This window comes from Pongo pygmaeus, chromosome 1 (genome assembly GCF_028885625.2).
Source record: "Pongo pygmaeus isolate AG05252 chromosome 1, NHGRI_mPonPyg2-v2.0_pri, whole genome shotgun sequence".
Classification (NCBI taxonomy): Eukaryota; Metazoa; Chordata; class Mammalia; order Primates; family Hominidae; genus Pongo; species Pongo pygmaeus.
The window spans coordinates 129,990,040-130,015,519 of NC_072373.2; the positions used below are offsets into that span (position 1 = coordinate 129,990,040).

The 25,480-nt window shown below is 36.2% G+C and overlaps 1 protein-coding gene across 11 annotated transcripts in view; it reads right to left on the reverse strand.

Moving 5' to 3' along the window:
- The window catches only part of SLC35A3 (solute carrier family 35 member A3), a 67,307-nt gene that overhangs the window by 4,191 nt on the left and 37,636 nt on the right, over nt 1-25,480 (reverse strand). For 2 of the 11 annotated variants that reach the window (XR_010123955.1, XR_008500559.2), the window contains exons 5-9: nt 21,804-21,972; nt 17,951-18,069; nt 15,861-15,994; nt 11,134-11,315; nt 6,758-9,016 (exon numbers count right to left, since the gene is read on the reverse strand). Coding sequence is in view for 8 of the 11 variants with exons in the window: in XM_054475045.2 (XP_054331020.1) it covers nt 11,225-11,315; nt 15,861-15,994; nt 17,951-18,069; nt 21,804-21,972 (513 nt within the window). In the remaining 3 variants the exon portion in view is untranslated. Of the gene's footprint in view, nt 1-841; nt 5,138-6,491; nt 6,509-6,757; nt 11,316-15,860; nt 15,995-17,950; nt 18,070-21,803; nt 21,973-25,480 lie in introns of those variants that run through there. The other 9 variants (XM_054475045.2, XM_054475023.2, XM_063652628.1 and 6 more) reach the window with 7 other exon arrangements.

The following is a 25,480-nucleotide window of genomic DNA, read 5'->3' on the forward strand; positions in this document are numbered from 1 at the left end:
TCATTTAAAGGTGTCAAATTAAATAGTAGAGGCCTAGACAAGCAAACTGGGGACTCTAAATGCATTATATAAAATGTTATCACTATAAATTAGAACATACAAACCTTTCTAAACATCCAAAGAAATTTTATAAAGACCCCATGTTGTGAAAGAGGCACTAGTAAGTATAGCAATATGCATATTTGTTTGCTTTTTAAAAAGAAACATATGAAAGATAAATTGGAAAACTAAGAAAATACTTACAATAATTACTTATAAGAGATGGTTAGGAATGGAAGGATAGGTATGACAGCTAGATTTTTTCAGAGTACACTTTTCATATAACACTTCTCGAAAAAATTTATCTTTTTTTCTTTTTTGTAGAGACAGTATCTCACTCTGTTGCCCAGGCTGGTCTTGAACCCCTGGCCTTAAGTGATCCTCCCACCTCAGACTCCCAAAGTGCTGGAATTACAGGCATGAGCCACTGCACCTGGCCATGTTGCTAAATTTTAATTGTAAATATTAATTTGAATTCATGATCTTTTAAAATTGTATTTCCTAGCTATGTCCACTAAAATGGCCTAGAAACAATGACAGCTCAGTAACAGTGGATTCTATAATAAATTCCATTCACTGGCTAGAAAGAGTCCAAAGAAAAAATAAAATAAATCCAACTCCCCTTAAAAGGTATAGGGCTCCTTGGAGAATTAGCTGATAATCCAAATTTGGAACAAGACAAATATAAGGTAAACCTCAGATTTCTTGTGCCTGAAGCAAATAAGGACTAAAAGACTAATGTGGTCATGTTTAAAAAACACAAGAGTGGCCAGGCGTCGTGGCTCATGCCTGTAATCCCAGCACTTTGGGAGGCCGAGGCGGGTGGATCACGAGGTCAGGAGTTCAAGACCAGCCTGGCCAAGATGGTGAAACCCCATCTCTACTAAAAATACAAAAAATTAGCCAGGCGCGGTGGCAGGCGCCTGTAGTCCCAGCTACTCAGGAGGCTGAGGAAGGAGAATCATTTGAACCCGGAGGATGGAGGTTGCAGTGAGCCGAGATCATGCCACTGCACTCCAGCTTGGGTGACAGAGTGAAACTCCGTCTCAAAAAAAAAAACCCAAGAGCTAGCTTGCTGTGACTTCCATGGGCTAGAGGCTCACAATATATATGAGCATCAAAAAGAACTGTGACCGACTGGCTATAATATATTAATTTTTTTTAAATTCATGAAGACATGGTCTTTTTTTTAAAGAGGGGTATTAGAGAAACAGGAGGGAAATATACTTTTTTATTTTAAAAAAAGAATATAAACTAATAAATGTAGAAGAAATTTAGAGCACTAAAAAAAATTTATCACCATTTTGCACCCCAGTGTAATAAATGATTCAGTCAAGAATCATCAATTGATGCTAAAGCCATTGGGAAACAGAATATTCTCCTGGTGCTAAAACATTACTCCACAGATTACTAAGGGTGAAAAAATGACCTTTACCACAGGGAGAACTTTACAATAACCTTTACAATGGGGTAGTCATCATCTTAACCAAATAATCAATTACCAACATTAATAACGAGATTATCTGTGCCTTTTAATATGATACAATATAAAATCTGTGAAATATTTTTACCCAATACATTTAACCTGAAGGTAATCAAACCTATAGACTTGACTTCCAGTCCAAAGGACATGAAAGGAATAAAGGGAACAAATCAAACCACATAACAGGAGCAAAGTAACTTTGGTCCTTCAACGAGTACTATCATGGGGAGAAAAGTCATTAGAGGTAGCATTTTCAGTCTCTTGGTATAAAAAAGCCATTGAGGGACAGGTGGTGGTGCAGGAAGGGGACTTCTAGACCAAAGGAGACAATCAAATACAAAGCATTAACCTTGATTTTACCCTCGTTCCAAAACAAAAAAGCTATAAAAAATCATTTTTGAGACAACTGGGAATACAGTTGACTCCTGAACAACAGATTTGAACTGCGTGGGTCCACTTATATGCAGATTTTTTTTCAGCCAAATGCAGATGGAAAACACAGTTATTTGTGGGATGTGAAACCCGCCGATAGGGAGGGCTGACTTTTCTTATACGCGGTTTCCTCTTAAGGACTTGAGTGTGCCCAGATTTTGGTATACACGAGGTGGGGGTCCTGGAACCAATCCCCCACGTTTACAGAGGGGCAATTGTATTGGAATTTGAACTTAGATGAAGTGACCTGAATTAATTTAAATTTTCTTAGATGTCATAATGGCACTGAGGTTAATTAAGAAGATGTCCATATCTTTAGGTCATGCATGCTGGAGTATGTAGGGGTAAAGTGTCCCAACAGAGATAAAGCTAGTGTGGCAAAATGTTAATAATGGTTGGATTTAGGTGGTATACCAATCTTTCAACTTTTTTGTATGCTGCAAAATGAAAAGCTGGAGAAAATTTAATTTTAAAAAAAGTTCTTTAACAATGCCGCATGTGTGAGTTCATGGAGGTAGCCCATGAGTTTTTTAAAGCTAAATTGGCACAATCTGTCATAGCATGATTGAAGCCATTAAAATGGCAATATTATAAAAACAAAATATTGAAAACAAAATGAAACTTGACATGAGGGAAATGGAGAAAAATAATATGAAATAATGGAAATTTGAGGCATTATGTATATATAACATCCAAAATAAGTGGCAGGTTTTAAAATTCTAGAATTCATAGCAATATGACTGGAACAGTTATAAAATGAAACATGGGCACACATCTTTCATTATTTTCTATAATTCTATCATCACTCAGGAAATATTACCCTGCCTTGGCTATATTTAAAAGACCTATTGAAGCAGCATGCATATATTTAAAAAGCACTTAGCATCATCATTTTAAAACGCTGTATTTACTATCCAAGCAGAATAAAATAAAATAAAACTTTAGCCTAAAGGGAAAAACTTAATAAACCCTCAATTATTAGAAATCATGTTTGTACATGCAGTATCTTTTAAAAGAGCAAACACACACACACAGAGATTTTGTGTCTAAATCACACAAGTCTGATTTAGTACATTTAACTGAACCTCTTAAATACTCTACATTTAAAGCTGGGGTGTCCAATCTTTTGGCTTCCCTGGGTCACCCTTAAAGAAGAAGAATTGTCTTGGGCCATATATAAAATACAGTAACTAATAATAGCTGATGAGCTTTAAAAAATTGCAAAAAAATCTCATACTGTTTTAAGAAAGTTTACAAATTTGTGTTGGGCCACATTCAAAGCCATCCTGGGCTGCATGCAGCCTGCGGGCCGCGCGTTGGACAAGCTTAAAGTATATTTTAACGTGAATTTTCAGTGATTATCACTAAACACTGTAACAATATTCATTATTCTTTTAAACCTGCAGTGAGTTCTACCTTTAAAAAGAGGAAGTGTATATCTAAGATAAACTGTATATTTCCAAAAGAACACCATGTTATTTGTTTTAAACAAATTACCTCTAACATTTTAGAAATCCTAAATGAATGAATGAAAATAAATGCATAAACGAAAAACACCTGATTCTCAGGTCCAAGGGAGGAAAATGTGATCCTAACACTAGTGAAGCCCTACTGTGAGCCAAAATAACAACTGGTATCAGGTTTTAGCTCTTCCTTATAATGGTGATAGGTAATGCCTAATTTAAAATTAGTTCAAAATTGTTTATTAATATACAGTACAGGTAAAAGGTTTATAAACCATGTTTTAAATTTGTAGTTTAAAATAGTCCAGCATTTATAAAGTTGTCATTAAACATAAGAACTGAAAACTAAACGATAATACTATGCTTTCTCTCTCTCTCTCTCTCTATATATATGTTCTTAACACAGTATCTGATTATAAACATTTTTCCACACTAGATTCATGTTATGTTCAGAATCATTTGACAGATATTCTAAAATTAAAAATGACAATGTATAAATTAAAAGTCTCCGGGCTGGGTGTGATGGCTCATGCCTGTAATCCCAGCACTTTGGGAGGCCGAGGCAGGCAGATCACCTGAGGTCAGGAGTTTCAGACCAGCCTGGCCAACATGGTGAAACCCCGTCTCTACTAAAAATACAAAAATTAGTTGGGCATGGTGGTGAGCACCGGTAATCCCAGCTACTTGGGAGGCTGAGGTAGGAGAATTGCTCAAACCCAGGAGGCAGAGGTTGCAGTGAGCAGAGATTGTGCCACTGAACTCCAGCCTGAGTGACAGGGCGAGACTCTATCTCAAAAAAAAAAAAAAATTAAGTCTCTGAAAAGAAGAATTGTTGTTGCTTGTATCATCCTCATCAATTCAGAAGGATGTGTATAGAGATGAATGGTCTTTGTGTAGTAAGAAATTTGGCCCATCCAAAGAAAGTTCTGGTGTAAGTCTTTGGGAGTTCTCACGGATAGGAATGTCTTTATTATTCATTGTGAGTTCCTCAGACAACACTTGACAGTTTATGCTAAGGAGATAACCTGTGGTGAGGCCCTGAAGTCTTGATGTCAACCAGATCTCCAGGGAGGGGCAGACGTTGGAAAGAGAGGACAACTACATGGGCAAAAAAATCAACCAACCATGCCAACTAATAGACCCTCTCTCAATAAAAATCTGGACACCAAAGCTTAGGTGAGCTTCCCTGAATGGCAATACTATGTGAGTACTGTCAAACATTGTAGTCAGGAGTAGATAACACCTTCCATGACTCTACAAGAAAAGGACACCGAAAGCCTCAAGTTTGGACCACTCCTAGACTCTGTTTTATGTGTCACTTCCTTTGGCTGGTTTTATTTTGTATTTCCTTTCTCTGTAATAAATATGACTGTGAGTATAATAGCTTTCAGTAAGTTTTATCTTTCTAGCCAGAACTGAGGGTGAACTTGGGAAACCCCCGAATTTGCAATGACCAAAACACTCTCAGCCATAGTAGAAGCTCAAATCTTTGGTAATTGAAGGCAATTTATTTCTTCCTTGCTATTTTCTTTTCTAGAGTGTATATGTAATCAGTCCTGCCTTAAAGGAATTCTCTTTTTAAAAACAGTAAGAAAGACCAGTATGGGCTGGGTGTGGTCGCTCATGCCTGTAATCCCAACACTTTGCGAGGCCAAGGCAGGCAGATCACTGAAGCTCAGGAGTTTGAGACCAATCTGGGCAACACGGCGAAACCCCATCTCTACAAAAAAATACAAAAATTAGCTAGGCGTGGTGGTGCGCACCTGTATTCCCAGCTGCTTGGGGGCTGAGGCTCCTGGGAGGATCGCTTGAGCTTGTTCTGTCAAGGCTGCAGTGAGCCAAGATTGTGTCACCGCACTCCAGCCTAGGCGACGGGAGGAAGACCTTGTCTCAAAAACAAAAAACAAAAAAAAACAAAACACAAAAACACCCCAAAAAACCCCACCAGTATGATTACTAATGCTGGTCACTATCAGTCTCTTTTGAAAGGCAGTATTGGCTGGGCGCAGTGGTCATGCCTGTAAACCCAGCACTTTGGGAGGCCGAGGCAGGTGGATCACCTGAGGTCAGGAGTTTGAGACCAGCCTGGCCAACATGGTGAAACCCCGTCTCTACTAAAAATACAAAAATTAGTTGGGCGTGGTGGCGTGGCCTGTAATCCCAGTTACTAGGGAGGCTGCGGCAGAAGAATTGCTTGAACCCGGGAGGCGGAGGTTGCAGTGAGATCACACCACTGCAGCCTAGGTGACAGAGTGAGATGCCAACTCAAAAAAAAAAAAAAAAAAAAAGGTAGTATTATCCATAAGATTCAGATTATAAGATACTTTTGCATAGCACTGGAACTTGAGGATTGTGATATATTTCCAACAAAAGAAGCACTGTAATACAAAAAAGATTATTAAATATTTTTAGTCAGTGCTTTTTATGAGAGGTTGCCAAAGAAAAATATACATTTTAAAAATGCTGGCACTTTAGTGATTTTTTACAAAGTATTTTGTGTAAGGTTACTTCAGCAGTAGAGATAGGACTAAAATCCTGTATATTATCACAATTGATCTCCATGCATTCAATTGATGGTCACAATGGAAGCAATTATATTCAAATTATGAAGAAAATACATACCAAACTTCTATAATTACTTAACCTTGAGGCTAGCCTAGAGATATTTAAAACAAAAAATCTGTTAGGCTGTTATTAACATATAGAAAGATAAATTCTAACTAGTTTAAATAAACCCAGTCTTTTCTTGTTGTTTCAGTTTTTGTTTTGTTTGTTTTTTGAGACAGTCTCACTGCCACTCAGGCTAGAGTCCAGTGGTGTCATCACGGTTTACTGCAGCATCAAATTGCTGGGCTCAAGCAATCCTTCTGCCTCAGCCTCCTGAGTAGCTGGCCCCACAGGTGCATGCCAACATACCTGGCTAATTTTATTTTTAAGATTTTTTGTAGAAACACGGTCTCCCTATGTTGCCCAGGCTGGCCTCAAATTCATGGGCTCAAGCGATTCTTCTGCGTTGGCTTCCTAAAGTGTTGGGATTACAGGAATGAGCCACTGCACCTGGCCGACCCAGTATTTCATGCTAGAGTACGGGCTAGAGAAAAGGAAGAAAGATCACATGTGACAGTGATAGAGATACTACAGAGCTAGAGAAAAAGTTCAGCAATTCATTTTTGATATATAAAGAGAGAAGACTAATTCATAGGTTAGGTCATAGACACAGGTAAATAGGAAAATAAGGAAATATAGAAAAAGATTTGTATAGAGTTCTTTATGAAAATAATCTATTTCAATAAATCTATTAAATAGGTAATAGCTGGATACCAAAAAATGACAAGAGAAGTTTATCAATTAAAAAGCTGTTTAACAAAAGATGAGTTTATACATTCCTTTGAATTATGTCCATAAAAAATTTAAATATACAAATTACATTCTCAAACCCAAAAGAATCTTTCTAAATAAATGAAATACAGATATAGACAAAGTCAGGATCCAAATTATTTTTAAAAGTTTTTAAGTTACAGTAAATTATATTTTGTAATTACAAATGAAACAACAAACTGACAGTTTTATGCAATTGTTAAAGTTTCAAAAAGTTCAATGATAGAGCAATAGTATCACAATTTATTTAAGTACTGTTCACAAATGTTTATGCTTTTGTAATATACCTATTTTAATTTTGTTAATGAATTTAAAGAGCTAATGTTGAAACAACCAAAAAAATAGAAATGTATTTATTCTTAAAAATCCTAATTTTGCCCATGTGTCTAAAGTTGTGAATTACAGGAACACCCTCCAGAAAAATCAGGTATTTGGTAAAGCAAGGCACATAGGACCAGATTTTGATAAAGGTGCTTGTTCTCTGCTCCTATAACTACTTTAAATAACCTGGAGATTCTTAAGATGACTTTCAATACAGCATAAATAACTTTTATAAACCTTTTTTATGTAAAGCATACACCCATGATAATTAAATATTATAATGTGAATGTGTAAATCAAATGAGTGATGCTAAACCCTTTAAGAAAAAACCCAACTCAGTTTAATGACTATGCAATGAAATTTTTAAAGTTCAATAATTTGATATATAAGAATAATCAGTATTACAGTAAGTGTAGAGAACATAATTAGTTTCCTTTCAGATTATATCTTAGAATCTAAATATCAAGCTACCTTTCCTTCCATGAAATTATGTGACATTCAATATAAATTGATGTAAACATTTAAATTTTGCATCTCTAAACTATATATTCCACCATAAAAGTAGCCTACAACATCTCTAAAATCACTTATTAAAGAATTGATAATATAATACTACTGTGTGGAAACATCCATCTGTTGCATTTCAAACTTTTCTTCCCAAATACCATATTCTTAATTTTTAAAAGAACTATCGATTGGCACTCTTCTCCCGTGAGTTAGCACATTTTCACATTGAACAAAGTAGTTGCGTGATAACAAATAAAAAGTATAGGAATTTAAATAATGAAGGAGTCATCATTATAAAAGCTTGATACAGTAAGGCCTGTGGAGGTCATCAAAACACACATCACACACACAAGGAAATGGCATTATCTGTATATGTAACATGATCCTAGGGCACAGGTCTACCTTCTCATGTATGATTACTTTTCTATAAATTAAAAATTATAAACTACATAGCCCAATCTCTAATAAACATTTTCAAACCCACTAGAAAAGCAAAATATAAATTACGCCTGTCTAATAAAATCGTGCTTTGAAAATATACTTGACTACTTTGTCCATTTTTACAGTTCTTGTTTACATTTTTATAACTTTCATTAGGAATTTTGAAAATTGTGTTTCGACACCTAAAAATGTGTTACCACTGTAACTAACATGTCTAATATCTAATTTGCTTGTATAATTTTTTTAAATATTAAAATAGAAACAGACTAAACCTGATTAAATGTGAATGCACACTGCATTAATACATAAGTAACCAACCAATACTTGAATGTGAGCTAAACATAAATCATTATATTTCATCTTGAATTCTGTGCATTTGCAAGATTTTGATTTTACTTAGCAGTAAGTAATAATGTAAGTCTGAATATTATTGCAGTCTAAAACTACCATGTTCAAAATGTGGTGAACTTAGTAAACAAATACTCTAAAGGGTGGTTACTGAAAATCATGCTGGGCATCCAGAAAGTTTGCTTGGTACCAATTTGGAATCACCACCAAAGTGATTTTAATGATTTGGTAACTTTAAATGCTTTTAAACTTTGGATGGAATTGATGAGACCTGCAATCTGTAGACTATTACTGCAAAAGCAAGGCAACACCGCCAGTTCACGTTAGGCAAGTGTACCCAACAGTTTGTAACATAGTATTTTTGAGCCAAATTCTGTTTAATAAAATCTGTGAGAGCTATATAAAAATACTTATTTTTTACAGTTTTATATCTATTAGAACAGTCTTTAAAAATATATACAGTATAGGCCGGGTGCAGTGGCTCATGCCTGTAATTCCAGCTACTCAGAGGCTGAGGCAGGCGAATCCCTTGAACCAGGGAGTGGGAGGTTGCAGTAAGCCGAGATCGCGCCACAGCACTCCAGCCTGGCGACAAAGTGAGACTCTGTCTCAAAAAAAAAAAAAAAAAGAAGTATTTTACTTTGTTCATTCATTGTGTGTGTGTGTGTGTGTGTGTGTGTGTGTGTGTGTGTGTGTATTTTCTTTTTTTTCTTATTTTTTTTTTTTTTTGAGACGGAGTCTCGCTCTGTCACCCAGGCTGGGGTGCAGTGGTGCGATCTTGGCTCACTGCAACTTCCACCTGGTGTGTTCAGGAAATTCTCCTGCCTCAGCCTCCCAAGTAGCTGGGACTACAGGCGCGCACCACCATGCCCGGCTAATTTTTGTATTATTAGTAGAGACAGGGTTTCACCATGCTGGCCAGGCTGGTCTCGAATTCCTGACCTTGTGATCCACCTGCCTCGGCCTCCCAAAGTGCTGGGATTACAGGCGTGAGCCACTGCGCCCAGCCAGTAAAATATTTCTTATACTCAGTAAGTAATTCTGTCTATAGTTAATAATTAAATTAAACCCATATTCAAATTATAGAAAGCATTTTTGCCCACCAAATCATCTTACCATTTCTAATATATTCTCTCTCCCTTGAACCAACTTATTAAATAACTCATGTAATCTTCATCCTCAGCTCCAGTGTTCATTAAAAAGGAAAAAAAAACCACTATTTTAAAGCAAAATGGTGGCTCCTTCTCAGTAGCTTTTTTTTTTTTTCTTTTTTTTTGAGACAGACTCTCACTCTGTCGCCCAGGTTGGAGTGCAGTGGCGTGATCTCCACTTACTGCAACCTCTGCCTCCCGGGTTCAAGCAATTCTCCTGCCTCAGCCTCCCGAGTAGCCGGGACTACAGGTGCGTGCCACCACACCCAGCTAATTTTTGTATTTTTGGTAGAGACGGGGTTTCACCATGTTGGTCAGGATAGTCTCAATCTCTTGACCTTGTGATCCACCTGCCTTGGCCTCCCAAAGAGCTAGGATTACAGGCGTGAACCACTGCGCCCAGCCTTCTCAGCAGCTCTTGTGGGAACACAGAAAGGGAATTCAAAATTTGGCTACCTCTCCCACTCATGTGATCAGGGAAGAATAGGCTTATGAGAGACCTAAAAAAATCTTCCGAGCAGCCTTGGATTTAAAGTCATAGCGCTGTTTAAAACAATGTAATATGGCAATCTGGAATGTCTCCAAGAAAAGTCATTTTGGTCTGTCACTGACATCTGTACTATTATTTGTTTGAATGTTGTTTTTGTCAACAGTTGTAGATTAAAGAAGTTTTTACAGATCAATGAGTAAAATGTTCATTTAATAACTTTCTAACTGTATACAGTATATGCTTGATAGTTCAAAATTCTCCAAATGTAGATATTATACAATAATTATTTTAAATTATTAAATGAGTATTTAATCCTTTTAAATTACATTTTGAAAATTTAATGGCAATTACACACAAATTTTAATTTAAAATAATATTAAGGATTTAATCTGATTTACAGAAATGAAATGCAATGAAGAGATTAAGGGCTAACCTCCATTACTATAAAATTCTCTGGCTACCATCTAGCACAGGAGCAACTGGATTGCTTTCAGCAGTCTTGAAGCACTAAAATATCTTAAAATTCATATGGAGAAATAGTATGTATCTCTACATTAAATTTAGATTTGATATTTATTCTCTGACAAATCAGACTCAGAATATTACTTTATTTTTATGTAATTGAACAAAAAACATTTAGCAATCCTTCATTTAGTAATCTTTTGTATAAATATAAAAATCTCTGATAAGTGAAATTTTTTCAAATTATATTTCTATTTTTTCACAGCTTTATAGGTAATTATAATTTTCAAACTTTAAATATTTCATGTGATTTGATATATCTGTACAGAAAGAGTAAGATAAAAACATTTAATAAGATTAAATCTAATTTGCAAAAATTGATATCTGACATTTGTTGTGTGCTCTTGCAAAGAGTGCATAGGACATTTCTGCAGCAATCAAAAAGGTAAAATCTTTTTAAACTCGGATTTCAAATTTCCTCTAATATTCCTTCTAATTCTAATCCCTGGAAATACTTTCAAGTTTTGATTTCTAGATGCAATGTGTTTTGTTACATATACACATATTTTATCCTTAAACTTTAAAAAAACAGTATGATCAGATTCAGCATGATGATACCTTCACAGACTCTGTAGAAGTCCTCTGTGCAAGATTAATGTCGAGATTCCTAGTGCACCATCGTGAAAAACCAGTTAAAGATAGTATACAACTATGCTTTAGTGGGATTTCCTGCAGGTTTGGGATCATAACCATATAAAAAAGTAGCTGTTATTACAAGGATGGCTCCAAGGAAAAAGACACTGAATAAGATGAAGACAAAATAAAAAAGAGAAAATCAGATTAAAAGCAGAACAAGTTCCTTCTATTTCTTTACTATAAAAACAATTATAATTTGGGGAAAAATGTTCCAGTAACACAGCTAACAAATCTTGAGTACTTACTACATTCCAGGTATCTGGCTAAGTGATTATATGCATTATTTCATTGAGTTCTCACAGCAAATCTATGAAGATGTATTAGTATTCATTTTTTATACATGAGGAAACAGCTTTACAGAATTTAAATAACTTGTCTAAAGTCCCATAACTTCAAAAGGATTCAAACTCAGGTATGTCTAACTCTACAGCCTGCACTCTCATCCACTGCACTATACTGTCTTCCAAAGCAAAGATATTTTAAGTTCTGTATTTCACCTAAATAGGGATTTTGTATGCAATACATTCAGTAACAAAAGGTCTTAATTCTTTAGTTGAACATATGAAAGGAATATTTTATTCTGTCATGTTAAACCAAGGTAAAGTTTAGTTTAAAATCCAAGATAATAATAAGCAAAACTCAGGACCAATTTTTATAGGATGCTTCACAAAAGGAAATTACATTAAATACAGGGAGTTCTTGGTTTTCTCTTTATCCTATATATCTATAGATATAGTCTACGATAAATCAGAAACAAATTTAGATGGGATATGTAAACTAGACTACAAATATTAACTTTTTTTTTTCTTTTTAAAGACAGGGTCTCACTCTGTCGCTCAGGCTCTGGAGTGCAGTGCTGTCATCATGGCTCACTGCAGCCTTGACCTCCAGGGTTCAAGCAATCCCAGCTCAGTCTCCTAAGCAGCTGGGACTACAGGTGCAAACCACCACACCTGGCTAATTTTTCTATTTTTTGTAGAGCTGAGGTCTCACTTTGTTGCCCAAGCTGATCTTAAACTCCTGGGCTCAGGTGATCTGCCTCAGACTCCCAATGTGCTGTGATTACAGGCATGAGCCACTGTGACCAGCCTGAATCTTAACTTTTATTTGTTTATTTTTCTGAGATGGAGTCTCACTCTGTCGCCCAGGCTGGAGTGCAGTGGTGTGATCTCGGCTCACTGCAACCTCTGCCTCCCAGGTTCAAGCAATTCTCCTGCCTCAGCCTCCCGAGTAGCTGGGATTACCGGTGTGTACCACCACGCCCTGCTAATTTTTTGTATTTTTAGTAGAGACAGGGTTTCACCATGTTGGCCAGGCTGGTCTCGAACTCCTAACCTCAAGTGATCTGCCTGCCTCCGCCTCCCAAAGTGCAATCTTAACTTTTAATGTGTACATTTTTAAAAATGCTATTATAGAGACATAAGCTAGTTTTGGATTTAAAGTTTCTACTAATAGTCCAAAGCCATGCTCCTGTTTTTTAATTGTCTGTAAACGAAAAATAATTACTAATCATTATTAAAAGGCCCTTCATAATATGGTCCCTCCAAACTCATCCTTCCCACTTCATGACAACCAATCTATAATTCAGCCACTCCACTCAGTGAACACAACATACACTTTCTTGACAGTGTCTTTAGAGATACTATTCCCTCTGTCCACAGTTTCTTTGCTTCTTAGAAAATGCTTATTCATAATAATTCAGGTCTAATGTCTCCAAGACTCACTCCCCTAGGCAGAACTACCCTAGCATAACACTTAGCACGCTGTCATTAAATGATGCATTATTTACAAGTCCACTCCCCTGCTCAACCATGTGCTCTTCATTCACTGTGGTAGCCACAGTGCCTAGCATATATAGGGAGCTCAGTAATTATCTGTTACGATTAATAACTAGATTTGACTTGATGCAAATGGTTAACTCTTCAAAAGATTTGAATGCAGTTATACATATAAGGTTATTAGGATAATATAAAACATCCTATAACGTATCTTGAAGAAATTGCTACCACATTAATATTGGTAATTATTAATTACTAGACACTGTCTTCATTAGTCATTATGAACTATTCTTAGCTTTCTGGAACTTTGGAATGGCATGGACTGAAAGTTCATGCTCAACTGAAAGATTTTATGGTCTACCTTTGTATCCACTGCAGGAATCCTTTCTATAATATCTTTAGCAGGATCTACTTGAATACCTAATAATGTCAGGAAACACCTGTTTCTCAAGCCAGCAATTTTTAGATGGTTCTGAGAGAGAAAATTGTCTCAGAAAAAAAATATATTAGGAAAAAACTATCAGAATGTAATGATCACTTCAAGGATTTGAGCCCCCTCTAACAGAATTATTATATGTATACTTCCATTGTTGCATTGATCATACTGTTATAATTATTCACATCTGTCTTTCCAATCACTTGATGGTCACCAAACCTTGATGATCTTGAAGACAAGAAATTGTGTCTCATTCATGCACTCCTTTTCCAGGAGCTAGCACAGTGGCCAGCAGGCACATAGTAGACACTTAATAAACTTTTGATAAAAGAATAAGCAACCCTAAATGGAAGAATGGTAACACCAATAAGCAAAATAACAAGCACAAGAAAAATAATTTAGGGAAGTGGGTAATAGTGATATTGTATCAGTAGAGATGTCTAACAGTCAATAGAATAAAGAGATCTAGAGTTTAGGTGAAATCTGAACTTATCTTCCTAGAGAAGACAGATATGACATGGCAGTGGATGAGATGGCCAAGAGAGTGAGCAAGGATTGACAAACTACCAAAGGGACAATCAGAAAGGCAAGTATAGGCATACCATTTCAGAGAAGCCAAACAAACAAACAAAAACCCAGTTTCAGGAGGTGGAATGAGGCTAAAGGCAAATATATTATTACATTTAGGATAGAATTGAATGAAGATTGAGAAAATGTCACTAGATTTATTACTGAAAATGTATTCTCCACAAAGGTAAGATGCATAAAGATAGAGGGCTTAGTTATCTATTTTAGGAAAAAGAATCCATCTTCTCCATCTGGCTTAGTGTCCTGAGCATATTCTCAAAATATTCATTCATTCATTCATTCATTCATTCAATAATGGCAGTATCATTGTCTTTTCTCTTTCTATCTTCAACCCAACAAATCTTATATACTTCCTCAGAAACATGAATTTATAGGCAGACATACATCTCATTGCCAAACTACTACTCTTTCGTCCCTCTGTTGGTTTGCTTGTTCATTTATTTGTTTATTCTCTGCATAATTCAAAGATTTAATTACCTCGGCCTTACATAAGGTTCATTTTTTTTAAAAAAAAAAAGGTATGCTTTTAAAAGTAAAATGTAAACATCTGCAAGGTGCAAACATTCTCAAAGTACATTAAAGCATATGATTTCCTCATCATGTGAACAGGGAATACGATTAAGATTACAAAATTAAGAAACAAGTGTTCATTGTTCGTCTAGTCTCACTAGCTAAGTGATTCATTTCCATACCAAGCTGAAAACAGAAATGCTTTTAAATTTTTGTCTCATAAGAACTACAGATCTCAACATGTATGTTCCAGACCTATTGTCTAGATTGCTAGAAAAGAAAACCATCAACATTCAATATAAAAATATAAAAAGGATATTATATTTTTATAGTGCCAAATTCCATCCATAATCCTATTTCACTCTCAAAAACACAAATGAGTTCAGCAAAGTGGCATATGCCTATAATCCCAGCACTCTGAGAGGCAGAGGTGGGAAGATTGCTTGAGGTAAGGAGTTCAAGATCAGCCCGGGCAACAAAGCACATCTGTAGTCCCAGCTACCCGGGAGGCTGAGGCAGGAGGATTGCTTGAGCCCAGAAGTTTGAAGCTGCAGTGAGCTATGATCGTGCCAGTGCACTGCAACCTGGGTGACAAACTGAGATCCTGTCTCAAAAATATGAACATATAAATAATAAAGTAATAAATAAATAAAAGATCCTTGGGAGATTCCAAAGTTTAGAGGTTGAGAAAATCAGGAAAGGAGTAAAGTTGGAGGAAAACCAAGAGTGTTGTCCTGGAAACAATTAAAATATAATCCCACTAGTCTGAGATTATAAATTAAACAAAAAACTAGAATTTTCAATGCTGTCTGTAATGGATATTCATTACACTCAATTTTTCCTGATGCTATCTCCTCCCTTAGCATCCATAAAACTACAGAGTCCTGGGTCTCCTTCCTCACCCATAACTCCTCCTGCAATTCCTTTCCAGATTGCTTTTCCTGCTACCACCTAATTGAGTTTCCTCATGAGCCACATTCTCTATATAAACTATCTTCTTCAAGGAAGTCATGTAAATTCCGTATTTTAAAAATGTCATTACATGACTTATTTTTATGACTTTATATGACTTATTAACTTTTCTATATCACTTTTTTAATTTGCAGGGAAAATATTCACATCTATTTATTGGGAAAATTCTGGCCAACCAAATTTGTATAAAAAACTTTTCAGGAGAAGACTTTCTTTCATGAATTTAATTTGAAATATTTTTAAAACATAGTTAAATAAATTTTTAAAATTATATAATTCTTCAAATTTATCAGATCACCTTACAAAGAATTCTAATTTTTCTATATACTTTTGGGGATTTAAAAAAATAGAAAAGAATATTTTACCTGGTTGGCACAAAATCTTGAAGCCAAAAATAGGAGATCAATGTTGATAATATTATCGATAAAGAGGTTGCAAATCCTTTTAAAATATTATCTGCATACTTAATAACAGCAGCTATTACAAGGCCTCCAAGTGCCTGCAGAAGTTTTAAAAAAATATTTTTTAAAACACACATATAAAACTGCATTTCAAAACAATTTAAGTATTTAATAAAGCTTTAAGCTTTTGTCCTATAAATTCAATCCCATTATAGTAAGGGATTTATTTTAAACATCTCTTACAACGAATAGACTTATAGGTTTTGTTCAATAGCCCTCTTATTTCAAAAGGCATTTAATAAAAGTAACTACCAGGACAATCTGCAGTTTGTTATAATGGACTTTGACCATATTACAAATAAAATGTCTATCATTATCCAATTTAGTAATTAAACATCACTTGTTTGGACAAATGTGAGAGGACTGGTCACTTAAGTGAAATATTTTTACTTTTGAGTAAAATTAGTAATCAGAGTCAATTTATAGCCTTTCAACAGCCCCTTAATTTGGCTTTTTTCCTATAGTTTCTCCCCTTTCAAATCCACCTCTCATTACTGTCACATTAAGTTTTCTAAAGCACAGTTTTAATTGTGCTTTTTCTTTAAGAATGTAGAAAGAACTTTCTACCTAATCCCTCTCAAATTCCCAATTGTGGCTACTTTAATAATGAGGTTTTACTATACTACACAGTTTTGCTTTCTGCCAAAGACTACTTATCATTTTCCAAATCTAGGTTACCTACTGTAACAACTTCCAAAACACCTCTTCTATGATGGAAGCTTTATTTAGAGAAAGTCATAAATTATGCCAATTGAGCTTACTACAAATTAATGTTTCAGTCCCAATATTTCTTGGCAATGTTGTCATTCATCTATTTACTCCCTATTGAATCCTTCATACCAGTTATACCAAACATTTTTTATTTTTCTCATATCTTCAGACCCTTTTTAAGGGAAGGGAGCTTCTTCTCTTTGCTGGAATAAGATACATCATACGTAAACTCTCTTGACTCACCCTATCTCCGCTTCAAATTTTCTCTTAATTATTTTTTTCAAATTTTCACTTATCCTTGTTTCCTTTTCTGCTATCTTAAAAACAGAAGTATCTGGGCCGGGTGAGGTGGCTCACGCCTGTAATCCCAGCACTTTGGGAGGCCGAGGCGGGCGGATCACAAGGCCAGGAGATCGAAACCATCCTGGCTAACACAGTGAAACCCCATCTCTACTAAAAATATAAAAAATTAGCCAGGCTTGGTGGCGGGCGCCTGTAGTCCCAGCTACTTGGGAGGCTGAGGCAGGAGAATGGCATGAACCTGGGAGGCGGAGCTTGCAGTGAGCCAAGATCACGCCACTGCACTCCAGCCTGGGCAACAGAGCTAGCCTCCGTCTCAAAAAGAAAAAAAAAAAATAGAAGTATATCCTACCTGCTTTTAAAACACAACTATCTTTTGCCATCTTCACCTTCCTTTCTGGAGCCTTGCTTCTTAGGCTTCAAATATCTCTAGAAGAATAGGAGGCTCTAAGGATAGTGACTTGTATCTTCATTTTTATATCCTCTAGAATTCTCCATATGTATTTTTTAAAGATGTAATTAATTACTCAACCCTTGAACAATTCCAAGCTATATATAAACTGAATTTGACAGACGTTTTCCAATATGTAACTACAATATGAGGCTATGAACTGTCACAGAATTAAATATCTAGATCTGCTTCCTGGGTCTTAATGGCTGACCCAGACTTCCTCTACAATGGTAAGACTTGTAGAAAAATCAAAAGTTATATTTGCCTTTAGCTTCAACTCTTTTATTCTTAAACTTGTATTTTCATTATGTTACATTTAAATACCACAAAGTTCATTAAAGACCCCTTCTCAAAATAAGATTTCATTACAGCATTAAGATCACTTCTATTTTCACTTCCTTGAATAAACTAGATACGAGAGCGCTAACAGGAGGGACCTTTTCCCCTCACATCAGTATATCAGGAGCTACTTTGATTCTTTATATTAAAATAGGGTTTATTAGCATTAAATCTAAGACTTTAAATGCTTTACCTGAAGAACAACTACTATCCAGGTCAGTCGGTTATATCCCTGAAAAAATCCATTCTTTGATACCAGTTCTCCATCATAAATGTATACACCCATTAATCCAAATATACTTCCAAAGAAACCTAAAAAAAAGTAAAATCTACATGATATATCATTTAGTTTGTCTGAAAAGATATATTTTTTCCACTGATATTCCAAATAATTTTATACTTAACTTTTTCTTTTTGATAAAATTAGATTACTTTCTTTTTTGAGACGGAGTCTTGCTCTGTTGCCCAGGCTGCAGTGCAGTGGCGCAATCTTGGCTTACTGCAACCTCTGCCTCCCAGGTTTAAGCAATTCTCCTGCCTCAGCCCCCCGAGTACCTGGGACTACAGGTGCGTGCCACCATGCCCGGCTAATTTTTTGTATTTTTAGTAGAGACGGGGTTTCACTGTGTTAGCCAGGATGGTCTCGATCTCCTGACCTCGTGATCCACCTGCCTCGGCCTCCCAAAGTGCTGGGATTACAGGCGTGAGTCACGCGCCCAGCCAAAATTAGATTACTTTCTAAAATTTTTACTTGGTTTTGTATACTTAACAAAAGTATACTTTGTACTATATTATGACTACAAGACAAAGACATACAAATGTAAAAAGACAAAGACATAGAATACAAAAAATAACAGACATTATCAACTTTGGAGCACTAAAATAATACAATGCACAAATTAGATGATTACATGGCTAGCCCATTCAAATATGTGCAAATTGCTCACATTTGGAATATGTCATTGTTCTTCCATCTTCCTCTTGCTAGATCTAGATTTTTCATATATTCACATGGATACATACAAATATAAAAGCTCAGGCAGGGGGTACAATATTTTTCCTTATTAAGAAGTTTTGAGAGTGGGCACAGTGCCTCACGCCTGAAATCCCAGCACTTTGGAAGGCCAAAGCAGGAGAATCACTTGACCCCAGGAGTTTAAGACCCACCCAGGCAACATAGCAAGACTCCAACTCTACAAAAAATTTTTAAATTAGCTAGGTGTGGTGGTGCATGCCCGTAGTCCTAGCTACTCAGGTGGCTGAGGTGGAACAATCACTTGAGCCCGTAAGTTTGAGGTTACAGTGAGCTATGATTCTACCACTGCATTCCAGTCTGAGCAAAACAGCGAGACTGTCTCTAAAAAAATAAATAAAGGTTTTTTTGAAAGTATAACTAATAATAACTAATATCCAAAAAATCACAGCTAAGAAATAGTCATAAAAATCATTAGATTCTGTGTTACTGAAGTTTCACTGTTAGAGAAAGTTAACCTGGTGAGAGCAGAAACTGCCTTGTTCATGTTGAATCTCACCTCAGAAACATATTCTATCACATGACTATTGGAATAAGAGATTCCCAGAAGCATTGCTAGGCTATAAATAAAGAAATTCATGCTTACAGGGACCACTTCTTATGGGTCACCTTTGAAATATATGCAGTTAAGGAGTGCAAGGGTAAAGCAATTTTTAAAAATGAAGTCATAACTAATCAAAGTATTCCACAATAGAAAGGAAGTGAAAAGGATGTGAAATGCTCTAAAATTCCATTTAAGTCAGCTCTATCCTTTTAATGTCTAATTTCAAACATGAAATTAATGCTGGCATATAATTACAAAAACACACCTGATGGTATTTTATATGACGGTATTACATATATATAAAATATGTATGTGTGTGTATATATATACACACACATATATAAAATATCATCAGAAGAGTTTTATATATAACATATATATATATGTATATGTATATTTTGAGACAGGATTTCACTCTGTCACTTAGCAGGCTGGAGTGCAGAGGCACAATCACAACTCACTGCAGCCTCGACTTCTTGGACTCAAGCAATCCTCCCACCTCAGCCTCCCAAGCAGCTTGGACTACAGGCACACGCTACCACACCTGGCTAATTTTTTTTTTTTTTTTTTGTACAGAGTTTTGTAGTATTGCTCAGGCTGGTCTCCAATAACTAAGCTCAAACAATCCACCTGCCTTGGCCTCTCAAAATGCTGGGATTACAGGCGTGAGCCACTGCATCCAGCCTTATATATATATATTTTTTTTTTAAGAAACAGGGTCTCACTATGTTGCTCAGGTCTCAAAACTCCTGGTTCTCAAGCAATCCTCCCATCTCAGCCTCCCAATTATCTGGGATTAGAAGCCCAAGCCACCACACCTAGTGAAGTTTTTTAATTTATAAAAGACTTTGTAATTACTAAAAAAGTATACATTATAGAAGGATATATACATGTCAGTATGAACAGATCTACTGCATTCTAACAGTTGCATAATATTCCTTTGTATGGATTATAATAGCAAATATGTATGTATCAGCATGTAACAGGAATTATTCTAAGTGCTTCATGTATGTTAACTCACATACAACACTATGAGGTAGGTGTCTATTTTATAGATGAAGAAACTGAAGCACAGAGAGGTTACATAACTTGCCCAAGCTCACACTACTGGTAAATCATGGGCTCAGGAGAGAAAGTGATCTTAATCACTATACTATGTATTATATCGATAATTTATTTAACCAGTCCTCTAAATGTTTTCTGTTTTTTAGAATTGTAACCAATGGCTGAAACAATAATCCTGGACATCTATCTTTGTGCTTTTATAGGATAGATTCTTATCCAGACTTGAAATTCTTACATTACAGCCTACACATACTTAAAATTTTGGCAAATATTCCCAAATTGAAATCCAACATGGTTATATCAATCTATACTCCTAGGAACAATAGGTAATAGAGTTCCTGGTTCTCTATTCTCTGGCTAAAATTGGATCTTATCATGTTAATCTTTGACAATTTGATGTTTGAAAAATGCTATTACATTGTTTTAATTTGTTCTTATAATTTTGAATTGTGATAGGCAATTATTTAATTATCCTTTCAAAACGTTAAGTCTGTTATCTTTTTTTTTCTATGAGCATTGGAGCTTATGAAGTCACCAAATAAGAAATTCATGAAGCACATTAGAATCATGAATTCTGACTTGTCTTCCATTTTTATCTTACAATTTAATAAAAGTTTAGGCAACTCACACAAACCTTATTTCTTTCTTTTTCTCTGATATTGTATATTTATATAAATAGTTGACATTTTTAGTGCTCACTATACGTAAGACACTTTATTCTTGGCTCACTGCAACCTCCGCCTCCCAGGTTCAAGCGATTGTCCTGCCTCAGCCTCCAGATTAGCCGGGATTACAGGCGCGCGCCACCATACCTGGCTAATTTTTTGTATTTTTAGTAGAGATGGGGTTTCATCATGCTGGCCAGGCTGGTCTTTATGTCACAGATCTAAGTTTTTCATATTCTTAAATAAAAGGCGTTCATTTAAAACAAAATGTTTGGCCGGGCACGGTGGCTCATGCCTGTAATCCCAGCACTTTGGGAGGCCGAGGTGGGCAGATCACAAGGTCAGGAGATCGAGACCATCCTGGCTAACACAGTGAAACCCCATCTCTACTAAAAATACAAAAAATTAGCCAGGCGTGGTGGCAGGTGCCTGTAGTCCCAGCTACTCGGGAGGCTGAGACAGGAGAACAGCGTGAACCCGGGAGGCGGAGCTTGCAGTGAGCCAAGATTGCACCACTGCACTCCAGCCTGGGCGACAGAGCGAGACTCTGTCTCAAAAAAAAAATAAATAAATAAATAATAAAATAAAATAAAATGTTTTAAAAGACAAGAACATTGCCAGATATTTGGATCAATAGCAGATTTTATGCAAGGCTCATTTATTTAAAGATATATAGAAATCTTTAAATATAACAATATAATCATTTTTAAAATAATATTAGAAAACATTTAAAACTTACCAAGCTGAATATTTCTTATCCACACTGATTGTTTTGTTTCTTTTAAGATTTTCTCAAAGTAAACCCCAGCAAAGCCACTTGAAAAACATGCTGTGAGAACTGCCATGAGTCCTACAAATTGAGAACCAGCTGAAAGTTCCTTAGAATCAAGCTGAGAATCTGAGGGCCACTAAATAAGAAGAAAAATAAAATTGAAGTTTAATTCCTATAACATTTTACATAAACATATTGAGAGCCCACTCTTAGACCATAACTTAAAAATGCAACCAATATCATTTTTGGGATTGCAAAGGAGAGCTTTTAACATAAAACCTTACAATCATTTTATTTTTTTCCTCACAGGGATAATATATTACTAACTTATAATTTCAAAAAGTACCTTAGAAATAATAAATATTTTACATTTCATCTATTACAGAGACCAATGTTACCTTGAGATAATTCCTTGAAGTTTAATTTATTAAAAAGCACCATCTCAAATACAGGCAGAAGAAAGAATGAGAATCTCACATCCCCTCTGCTGTGTCAGCAAAAGTAGAGATCAGCTGGAAAGTAGTGTTCTAAATCAAGCATAATAAAGGGAAGCTGTTGGGAGGTGAACCCCAAACACTGTCAGGAAAAGACAGTCCATCAGACAGGGAAGGAAAACTCTGAGTACAAGACACTGGAAACAAAATGTGTTGGAAGGGACTCCAGGATCATTCCACCAGGGATGGTACCCTATGGCTTAGATGGTACCCTTAATCTAATCAACTGATACCCTGTAACTACTGTTAAATTTTCTTTTGCATCTATTTCTTCCCTCCTCAGTTTGATCTTCTACTAGCTAGACTTCTTTCTTTGAGACATGGTCTCACTTTGTCACCCAGGCTGGAGTGCAGTGCCTGACAACAGCTCACTGCAGCCTCAACCTCCCTGGGCTCAGGTGATCCACCTTAGCCTCCCCAGTAGCTGGGACTACAGGTGCACACAACCACACCCAGCTAATTTCTGTATTTTTTGTAGAGACAGGGTTCTGCCATGTTGCCCAGGATGGTCTCAAACTCCTGGGCTCAAGCAATTTGCCTGCCTTGGCCTCCCAAAGTGCTAGGATTGTGGGTGTGAGCCACCCTGCCCAACCTAACTGGACTTCTTAAAGCCATTTTTCCTTCTGAAACTGTACTTTTCATAGCGACCAAAGACTTTTCAATCAATATGTTAACTACTTTTTAATAATAAAATTGTTCATTCTCTATTCAGCTTGCCTTCACCACAGAATTAACACTACTGACTATTCATTCCTTACCTCTTGAAACGACCTGCTCTTTTCCGTGTTCTCTCCTCCAATCTATACTTATTCTAGTCAACTGACTCTTTGGATGATGGAAATGTTCTGCATCTTCACCCTCAATAGGGTCATCACTATATTTAAGTGGCTCTGAGCACTTGAAATGTGGGTAGTGTGACCAAGGAACTGAAATTTTAATTTAATTTTAACTAATTAAATTTAAATAGCTACATACGGCTTGTGGCTACCCTATTGGACAGTGTAGTTCTACAGCATAGTTTATAGGAATCCCCTCTACCCTGGAGAGCTGATTCACAGAAGCACTGACATCTCTTCTGAGCTCAAGTCCAAGATTTTCAGTTGCTGCTATCCAGAAACTTATCTCCTCAAGGCCAATATGATTAAAATGTACCCATTCCTCTTCAAAGCAAACATACCTTTTGATACCTTTATATCTATTAAAAATGCCACCATTCAAACTTAAGTTTCTTAATCTCCTTGCTCTCCATTCTCTATGATATTTATTGGTCTAACACTCACACTGATTCTTCCCTTGGAACAACTCTTACATCACTGCTGTGGGACATTCCAATCCCATTAACCTGACAGTTTAGGTCCCTGTCATGCTTTCTAACTCCTCTCCATTCCTTCAGTCTTTCTCCCCACCAATCTGCCCTGCATGCCTATAGGATTTCTCTGATATGCCACTCTCCCTTCCAACTCTCCAGTGAGGCCTTACAGCCAAAAGCAGTTAAGCCTAAGCTCCTGGTTCAATACTGAAGACCACATATAATCTAGGACCAATCTGTATTTTGTAATTTCATCTCTCACCATATCTTTGTCAATTATTTGTTCCAATCAGAGAAGACTATTACCACTCCTTAACTTATCTTGTGCTTATCCACCGATCAACATCTGTATTTTTTTTAACATACCTTTTATGTAATGCTTTTTCTGCTGTTTCCAACCTACTGAAACACAAATAGTGAAAAGTTTTAAGGAGATTTGGTTCTGGCTCTGCCACTACTAGATTGGGATCATAAGCAATTTCATTAACCTATCTGAGCTTCAATAACTCTTTTGTAAGTTGAGAAGAATAATATCTACTTTAAACAGTTGTGTATAACATGAGATTATACAGGATAAGTACCAAGTGGGCACCTGGCACATAAGTACTCAGTATGCAAATTTCATTATAATTATTACCTTTCAACACCTAATTTAACTCCAATATCATCCCTGAAGATTTCCCAGGAGTCATCTGTACTTACAGGATATAGAATCAGTTGACAACCATCATGTAAAAAAAAAATCATTTGTTTAAGTCTTGCTAATTAGGCACTATGAATGGAAGGCGCAGTGAAACACAGCTGCTGCCTTCTAGGAACTTAAGTTGTAGGGGTAAACAGACATATAAATGAGCATTTAACTATAAGTACTTTGGAAAAGGTATGTACAAAGTACTATGGTGGTAGAGAAGAAGGCATAGAAGGCATAAATGTTTAAATGTTATGCCTGTGATGTTAAGAAGATATTCTGGTAGAGGCAGACTTTAAGACTGAGCTGAGTCTTAAAGGTAGGAGTTAGCCAGGCAAAGAAAGGGGAGAAGGCATTGTAGGCACAAGAGAAAGAATGGATAAATGCTCAGCTGTGCAAAATAGCCCCTACAAGCAGCTCAGTTGTAGCAATTCAGAGTGTGAAGTATGCAGCAGCAGAAATGAGTCTAGAACTGTAGGTACATTTCAGAAGGTCCAGTGTGTCACACTAATCACTCTGAGCTTTATCCTATAGGTCTGTGTTCCTGAAGCTTCAGTTATTTGCCTATCATTTTCATGGTTTTGTCAAACTTATGTTCCACCTGAACTATTAATAACTTTCTAATTTAAAATACCTTACTGTTTGAAACAATGCCTACTTTAGCTTACCCTAAGCAATATTTATGAAAATATGAATTTGATATGCCACTTATACTTTTGTAATATTCATTTAAAATAAATATTAAAAATATTAGGCTGGGTGCAGTGGCTTACGCCTGTAATCCCAGCACTTTAGGAGGCTGAGGTGGGTGGATCAGGAGGTCAGGAGTTCGAGACCAGCCTGGCCAACACAGTGAAAGCCCATCTTTACTAAAAATACAAAAAATTAGCCGGGCATGGTGGCAGGCACCTGTAATCCCAGCTACTTGGAAGGCTGAGGCAGGAGAATTGCTTGAACCCAGGAGGTGGAGGTTGCAGTGAGCTGAGATTGTACCACTGCCTTCCAGCCTGGGACAGAGCAAGACTCCACCTCAAAAAAAAAAAAAATTAAAAATTTATTTATGATATAAATTCCACACTTCAGGGAAAGTGATGGCATGAACTGAGGAATTATCAAGATATAAGTATTAATAAAACCTTCCATCAGAACAAGT